The 9,136-nt window shown below is 41.0% G+C and overlaps 1 protein-coding gene across 1 annotated transcript; it reads left to right on the top strand.

Annotated features, from left to right (window-relative positions):
* Nucleotides 1-430: 430 nt before the first annotated feature.
* gpr161a (G protein-coupled receptor 161a) lies at nucleotides 431-8,992 on the top strand. The gene is made up of 6 exons (XM_035175299.2): nucleotides 431-956; nucleotides 2,133-2,520; nucleotides 4,438-5,159; nucleotides 5,936-6,043; nucleotides 6,638-6,763; nucleotides 6,890-8,992. The coding sequence occupies exons 2-6, from the start codon at nucleotides 2,177-2,179 to the stop codon at nucleotides 7,165-7,167; spliced, it is 1,578 nt and encodes a 525-aa protein (XP_035031190.1). The 5' UTR covers nucleotides 431-956; nucleotides 2,133-2,176; the 3' UTR covers nucleotides 7,168-8,992.
* Nucleotides 8,993-9,136: the final 144 nt, after the last annotated feature.

Genomic DNA, 9,136 nt, shown 5'->3' on the forward strand with positions numbered 1-9,136 from the left:
ATGTTTAAAGTATTTTTCATAAGAAAATGTCTGATAGAAATGAAGGGAGCAGCGATGACAATTGAAATGGAGGAGTTGTTGCCAGTAATAAGAATATGTGAGAATATCAAGCAGTCTTGTTATAATCAATCCAGGATCAGCCGCCACCACGAGTTATGAAATACACAAAACACAAGCAATGCAATAAAACACAAATACTGATCATAGCATTCACATATGTAGGATTTACTGCAGGTCTGCTACATTAGACTGCATTAGTTTTACTTTGGAGCTTCTTATTTTATATATTATCTACATGCATGTGTTGTTATATAGATATTATAATGATATTACAATATTCATATTTATCAGATTCAGTGTCACCCTGGGTGCATCATTAGGCAGACTGCGCCACCATATGGACGGAATCCGTATTGCTTCCCTGCTTCTCATTGGCTGACGGAGGGTGACGCGTTAGTGCGGGAAGCTCTGATCCACGTGGGTGGTCCGGCTGGGAAAAGAGGCTTCATTCACAAATATCAACAGATCGTCACTAAAGACACATGTATACGTTTATACTGTGTTTATATAGTTATTTCTGATATGAGACCAGACGCTTGAGCTTCACGTGGAACCAGAGGATGGATTCAAATGTCCTTTAAACGGTTTGAAGCGCTTCTGAAGCTGTAGCGACGTAAAAACATGACATTATCTGAGCTGGAGGCTGAATAAGTGCTCAAGCAAAACACGGCTGGACCACCCACACACTGGAGGAGGGGGGGGAGGAGGTGGACGCCATTGCAGCCGCCGCTGGTCGAGTGTGATTGGGCTCCGATGTTGCCAGACCCCGCGGTGTCCCGGGTCCTCCAGAGATCCCCCAGCCCTCCGTCCCAGCGGGTCCGAGCGTGAAAGCAGAAGATGGAGGTTTTGTCGCCGCAGGGCCGAACATGTGGCGCCGCCGAGCCGAGCCCGAGCAGGTAAGAGGGGGGAGAAGTGGACGCGTTTCAGCGGCGGACAATGGGAGAAAGTTTGGAAGCTAACCCGGGCTAACCCAGGGCTGACGTTTCAGCTCGCGATGTGTTCTCACTCTTTTCTTCTTTCTACACTTTGATAAAGTTGATGTGTGTCCGTACTGAGATGAGGAGGAGGACAACACCGCGTTTTAAAGTTTACTTTCACTCCCGTAGTTTTACTGTGAGCAGTTTGACTTTAACCCGAGCTGAGAGATGCTAACAAATCCGCTGGAAAACAACGTAAACTAACGAGGCTAACGTGACAGTGTCAGGTTTAACAGCTTCACTACTTTGTTCTGAAACTGCGAACTTTTACCTCTTAAGGGTTTAATCCTCCAGACTCCTGAGCTCCATTTTTACAGCTTGGAAAGAATGTAAACTTGTGCCACAGGATCCTTCAGATTAGTTTTTTTTTAATAAAACAAAAGTAGTAGACACGTTGTTTCTTGTTGTCATGTATGTGATTTAATGTTACTAGTGTTGGACCTGCACATTTTGATCATCGATTATTTGTTTCTGTCATTTTCAAGCAAAAATGTCAAATATGCTCAGGCTGCTGTGACATTCTGCTGGTTTTCTTATTTTCAGGTTTTGTCAGACATGACCTGAGAAATCTGTTTACATTTCATAAACGTGATGATTTATTGGGGAAGCGATCAAAAGATGAATTGATGATCACAATGGTCATTAGTTACAGCCCTTTATATTATGTTATGACATCATTATTATTACTAATGCATAAATATGTAAGAAGCATTTAAATGTTGAAGCTAGTTAAGTTTGAGATTACTTAATACTTAAATGTAGTGTTTGGTTGTTTCATTTGTTTAAACTTATAAATTAGCCTGAATAAAATCCAGGAGAGGAGCAGAAAAGGCTATTTATCAAGTCAATTTAAAGATATATATATATGTGTATGTCCCTTTTTTCCACATGTTCTGTATATATAAAACTGTGTGTGTGTGTGTGTGTGTAAATAGGGGTGTCTTGTAATCCCTGGCCAAATGCGTTGACATGATACAGAAATAAAAAATGTGTGTGTAGTATGTATACAAGGTCATTTTCTATATAATAATAATAACTGTAGGTTTTCATTTCTTTTACCATCTTTCTTTTTGTCCATGTCTTGTTCTTTAACAGTCTCCTACCATTCCTTCACCTGTCCGGTGGCCCAACCTCTCACCATGAACACCAGTAGGAACTGCACCGCAGCCGGCAATGGTGAGGGTCTGGCTGCCCTGGAGTGGGTCTCTATAGTGACCATCACACTCCTCGCCTGCCTGGGGAACCTCTTGGTCGTGGTCACCCTTTATCGCAGGCCTTATCTGCTCACGCCCAGCAACAAGTTTGTGTTCAGCCTGACCCTGTCCAACCTGCTGCTGTCCATGCTGGTGCTGCCGTTCGTGGCCGTGAGCTCGGCAAAGAGGGAGTGGGTGTTCGGGGTGGTGTGGTGCAACTTCACCGCCCTGCTCTACCTGCTCATCAGCTCGGCCAGCATGCTCACCCTCGGGGCTATCGCCATTGACAGGTTGGTGCTGAGTTCTGTTAAGTTGCATGGTGTAACACTTGACATCTATCCCGGGAGAGGGATCCCTCACATGTGGCTCTCTCTGAGGTTTCTACGTTCTTTTTACCCTGTTAAAAGGTTTTTTTAGTAGTTTTTCCTCACTCTTGTTGAGGGTTAAGGGCAGAGGATGTCACACCTTGTTAAAGCCCTATGAGACAAATTGTGATTTGTGAATATGGGCTATACAAATAAAATTTGATTGATTGATTGCTTGAAAACAAGAGCCGGGGGCAATTGAGTCATTTCATAACAATTCTCATGACAAACTCTTCTAATTAAACGTGATGCATTATTCATGTTATCGGTTGTAAATGTTTGAATGATGCATGTTTAAATTCAGACTTTTTCTGTCGTGCAGAGAAAACAGTGGTTTGAGGTAAACAGAGGAACGTTTGTGTGGTCAGAATTGGTTCCCGTGCCTTTGACTACGACCGTTAACTGCCACCATTACCAGTGCAGCTGCATCAGATTGTTGTCGGCAGCTTCCACGTGTCGGTGAGCGTGAGGCAGGTTACTGCTGAGAAGGAACGCTTGACTTCCTTAATACACATTCTTATTTGTGCCACTGTAATTAAAGCGAGTCTAATCACTGGAAACATGGCCCAGCATTTGTCATCAGTGGAGCAGCCTTTTCATGGCCAAATAAAAACAGTTACAAAGCATGTTGGGTATACGCGTATGTTCTATAGTTTAGCCCCTAAACGCAATTGATGATTACAGTTGTACACAAGTCTGGGGACAGCAGGAAATTATTTATTGCGTACATTTTTGAAGGGACATTAAAAATTCATATTTCTTAAAACGTTCATGTTAATGTTTCATTCCTTATGCAGCAGTAATTTCCCTCACTGACTGACAAATAATTTACCATAAGTTATGAGACATTTTTTCATATTCTGTGAGCAATAAACCTGTTGTGGTAAATGCAAACTGCCTGTTTACCTCTGTCTAAAACAAAGCGTGTTTCTGCTGTAGTGGACTCTGAAAGAAACACGTGCATGCTCACTAACTCAATAAGTCTAAGTTTTTTTCCCCTTTAAGTTCAGTCTGCATCCTTGTAAATAAGATTAGTTAACAACCCACTTAGGTCATGGTATTTTCTTAGAGATTTTCCCAACTCAAGTGACAAGCATTAGACAGACTTACACAGAGCCAGTTCAAATGTCCTCTGACCTGAATGCACCATTCATCTGTAGAGCCCAGGTTATTTCAATTAAAAATAAAAACGTGACAGTTGAAACTGCCTACATGTACATCGCTAATCAAGTAACTACTCATTACTAATATTAAGCTTGATGATTTTTTTTAAACATTCTTAAGAATGGTGCTGTTATTTAATGGTTATTTCATGTTTAATCTTATTTAGATAAATACAAATAAAATATTTTATTTGATTAATTGTTTTAATAGTGTATCTTGTAAAAAAAAAAAAGGCCTAAACATTCCCTTGATACGGGTTTTCTCAGTTTTTTTCAGTTTTTTTTGTTCAACAACACATAATTTTTTTTTTTCCCCTTCTGTTTCCCTCAGTGTAATTGTGCAGTGTATGATGACAAATTACTGTATTACAACTTTATTGCAAGTGACTAAGCCCTCCTGTAAATGTTCTCTGAAACATACAATCCCTACTGTTCTCACTGCTGTTCTAATTACCACAAGAACCTCGGGGTGATACACTACATGCTTTTGTTCTCTGTTTCTCCTGTTTTCAGCTTTTCAGAAATCATTGTTGAAGGGGAAAGTGCAGCCTTGAGTTCCTGTTTCACACATTCAGATCTGAGTCGTCTCTGTTAATTGGGCCAGAAGGCTCCTTGAAAAAAGGTGTTAAGTCTCCCTACTTGGTGCTTTCCTTACTAGTTTCCTCTTTTGTCGGAACAGGTACTACGCAGTGCTCTACCCGATGATCTACCCCATGAAGATCACAGGAAACCGGGCCGTCGTGGTCATCGCCTACGTGTGGTTACACTCTCTGATTGGCTGTGTGCCTCCTCTGTTCGGCTGGTCCTCCTTCGAGTTTGACTGCTACAAGTGGACCTGCGTTGCGTCTTGGCACAGAGAGCCGAGCTACACAGCCTTCTGGGTCAGCTGGTGCATCCTCCCGCCGTTGATCATAATGCTGGCCTGCTATGGTGTCATTTTCCGCGTTGCCCGCATGAAAGCTCGTAAAGTCCACTGCGGTACAGTCGTGGTGGCTCAGGACGACTCCAGTGGAGCTCAGAAGAACGGACGCAAGAACTCCAGCACCTCAAATTCCTCTAGTGGAAGCCGGCGGAGCCTGGTGTACGCAGGGAGCCAATGCAAGGCCTTTGTCACCATTTTAGTGGTGATAGGCACCTTCCTGGTGACGTGGGGGCCGTATGTCAGTGTGGTGTGCACCGAGGCTTTGTGGGGACAGGGGAGTGTATCTCAGGGGCTGGAGACTCTGGTCGCATGGCTTTCCTTTTGCAGCGCCGCGTGCCACCCACTCATCTATGGTTTGTGGAATAAAACGGTGAGGAAGGAGCTGCTGGGGATGTTCTTTGGAGACCGCTACTACAGAGAGTCGTTTGCTACTCGGCATAGGAATTCCCGACTCTTCAGCATCTCCAATAGAATCACAGGTGGGAGAGATTAATGTGCAGCTCAGTATGAATGAGGATGTTGGTATATCTCTGTATTTTGGATTTCTGACTTTTTTATGGTAAAGGTTCAGGGTGTAAGATTTAGGTGAAAGGCAGAAATTGAATATAAAATAATACTAGTGATGTTTTCACTCGTATGTAATTGTATTACCCATTATATTTAAATACTTTATATTTACATCGGGATGGGTCCTCTCTACTGAGGCCGCCATGTTTTTTAGTGGACAAACTAAACACCTTTTGAGTTTTTATGACAATTGAAGGCTGCCGCCGGTTCTCATTCATGTTTGGATGGGGAGGGTATGGTGAGGGGTATTCAGCTGCAACATACAACTTCACCACTAGGTGTCACTAAATTCTACATGCTGAACCTTTTAATATGTCATATTTGACTAAATGTGGTTAAAAATGTTTACACATACAAAGAGTGTGAATCCGGTTTCTAGTTGCTGTCATTGTGTGTACACACCAAACCAAGAACAATGTTCAGATAAACAAAATTATTTTATAACATCTGCTAAATATTTTTTCAATGAATTTGTAGTGGGAGGTACAAACAAAATATCGCATTTGATTAGTTTTGTCCCGAAAATATTAGATTGGTAGTGAATGCAATGATTAATTTTAATACATTCAGGATAATTCAATATATTATATCAATGTATAACGTTTTGTGTTGTGTTGTTTTTTATTTGGCGTATTTTATGTGATGTGTATTATTTTCGTATGATAAGAATTTGCTTGTGTCCTTCCAGACTTGGGTATGTCTCCACACCTGACGGCCATGTTGGCTGGTGGAGGGCATCTGTTGGCCCCTGGTAGCAGCACAGGAGATACCGGCTTCAGTTTCACTCAGGACTCGTGTAAGTGTTGAACACAGGAAGCAGCAGGATTTAAAAAAGCCAAGTCCCCCAAAGCCATCCGATATTCAGATTTTAATGCATCTGTGATTAGCTCCTGCATTTCCTTTGTGTATTATATTGTGGGGGGGAAATGTGTGCATTAACAACACACTTCGTCCAGTGATATTTCATATTATAAATTTAGTCATTTGGTCAATGACTACTGATGGTTATTACCAGTAGAAGTTGGATCTTTCCCAACAAACGTTTCATTCATGCCGTTAAATTGTGTACTTTAGAAAGCTCTATTGTTGATCTTTACTATATAAAATGGAGACAACGTTATAAACATGAGGTGTGAAATGTCGTAACAAGGTCTTACTAACCCTATTGCGTCATACTCCCTTAGCTTTGTTACCACAGGCTCCACATTCCTGTGTCACAGCTCATGTTTTCATTTGAGGATGGCATAAATAAGACAAGTAATGTCAAGTGTAAACATAGAAATGTCCAATTATCCAACACATTTCTGTCCTTGTCTGGTTAATTATAAGATTTAAAATTATTTGTAAAGTCTTTCTTTCCGTGAACAAGGATTTTTGTTTCCCCCCACAGGCACAGACGTGATGCTGCTGGATGACTTCTCTGTTGACGGCTCCTCCCAACAACAGCAGCACGGGAATCTGTCCGGAAAGAGGAGGAGCTCGGTCACCTTTGAAGACCAGGTGGAGCATTCCAAAGGTATCTGTCATTTCCTCTCTTTCCCCAAAGATAAGAAAGGGGGGTTAACGTCGTACTCACTGAGGATTTGAAAAATAAATCAGGATTAGTTAACAAATAATTCAATATCTACACTTTTCTCCACAGCTGAAAACTTCAACGCATCCTCAGCCCAAGTCCACGCAGAGGAGCACAAATCTCTCGACACCTTTGCTTCCTGCCTGGCCATGGCCATAGAGAGCGACGCTAAGCTCACCCTGTTTGGCGAGGGTCTGGCTCTGCCTGGGGGGCTGTTTGTGACGAGGGCGGTGCCGAGACCTAGATACTTAGACGGTCAGAGACTGAGGCTGGAGAGTATCGATGAAGGGATCGTCAAAGACGACAGAAATGAAGAAGAGCAGGACATAGAGGAGAAACCAGTCTGAAAAATGCGGCTCGTCTGGTAACTTGTCGAACATTCTTCGACTATACTCAGTTTATTATCGGTGAACTGTGGTGGTTTCACACCCTCAACGCTGTTATGTGACCTGTCAGGGTGGAGCCTGTCCTGCCCTGTGGTACACATGATGAAGTCTCGTGACACATTGGTACACCATACTTGAAACGATTAGGAAGAGGTACATTTCCACTTGGTCTGACAACACACAGTGCTCACCAGCAGTTTCTTCCCAAGCTTTTATATGGATTCATGTCATCACATAACTACGGTCACCTGAATGGTCTGATGTAGTAAATCGTTCACTACATATTATTATTGTTGGTCCTCAGAATCAACAGGAACGGATGCGACATCAGGGCTGAGCTGTATGAAACAATATTCACTTCTATCTTCACAACACTGTTATCAGATCCCTTTAAAACCTTGGATAACCTAAATCCAAACAAAAGTTTGTTTTGAGCTCAGTTTGTCTGTTGTGTAGAAACAGATTAAGAGCCAATTTGTGCTTGTACTGCACATCAGTAGTTCACATACACACTATGTATGACAAGAACTTGATGATCAGGGAGATTGTAGGGTTACAACTCAGGTCTTTTCAACACCAATTCAATATCTGCAGATTAATTATTTATTTGTCTATAAAATGACAGAAAACTGGAGTAACTTCCTGTTATAACCAACTCTCTATAACCCATAGACATTCAGTTTATTAGCATTTTTCTCCAAAAAAATAAAACCATCAAATTTGTTGTTGCCTAAATAATTTTTAAAAAATGAATTGGTGGTGCGAATACAGAATGAATTGTAATAGAAACAGAAGAATTGTGTGTGGAGATACATCAGTGATCACAGTGTATCTTTATACTGCTCAGCCCTGAGCTTCACCATATCAACACAATCTGTGGTCCAATATCTCTAGTATTAGTAAAGTATATAAAGTGTGTTGCTTGTTGTGTAGAGACCTGCAGGGACAGTCCCGACATGTCATGCTTATCTGCTTCAGACGACTGTGGACGTACCACAGTGATTGCACTTGAACACGTGGCATGTGCTCGTTCCCACACAAACCACTCTGGTGTCATGTCGGAGGAGGAGGAGGAGGTGATTATTACTGTTAAGTCAGCGTTATTTCATATGTAAAGCAGAATAATAGCAGAACCAAATGAGGTAAGAGGAGAACAGAATAATGAGATTGTTATATTAATGGAAACACATTAGCAGGGGCCCATGTTTCATTATGTCGTGGACCTACTGGGCGACAATGTCAGAAATAAATGACTGTATTTTCCTTTATTGGTCATTAAAAGTCAACTCACTGAAAAATAAATTTAATTCATTGTTGAATCAGAGGACAAGTAAAGTCTTAATGCAAAGTAAAGGTCTTTAACTACAAAGTTTTTTTCTTGTTATCTAGTACATGTACATTTACCTCAGTTTCTACACTCCATCCTTTCCTTCACTGTCATTAAAGGAATTCTGAGATTTATGAGTAGAGCACGACTTTGGTGCTTCAGTCTTACCTCGTATTTTCGTACTATGTTTGCACAGGTACTTCTTTTGTAAGAAAAAGCTGTTTACCTGAGAAGTGATGTAACCTTTTGATTTTTTTACTATACAGAAAGTATTAATACCCATACTTGCATTAAAGTTTTGTATCAAGATTCTTATATTAAAAGTTTTTTTTAACTTAAAAATGTCTGCAGAAGCTTGTCCTTATTATGAGCTGCTGGGATTTTGAAATCGTTACCATGTCTGCAATTCAACTAGTTCCTACAATAAAAAGCCTCAGGTTTTAAAACTCTTCAATTCAATTAACAAAGATTCTTTTTTTCTTGCCCATCAAGCAGGATTTCTAATTTCTTAACATTTTAGTGATATTGACAGATGAACTTTGTGTTATTCTGTAGTTTCATATACCTTGGTAACTCTGTATATGTGGACTTAACCGCTTCAGA

The sequence above is a fragment of the Hippoglossus stenolepis genome, chromosome 13 (genome assembly GCF_022539355.2).
Source record: "Hippoglossus stenolepis isolate QCI-W04-F060 chromosome 13, HSTE1.2, whole genome shotgun sequence".
In the NCBI taxonomy this organism is placed as follows: Eukaryota; Metazoa; Chordata; class Actinopteri; order Pleuronectiformes; family Pleuronectidae; genus Hippoglossus; species Hippoglossus stenolepis.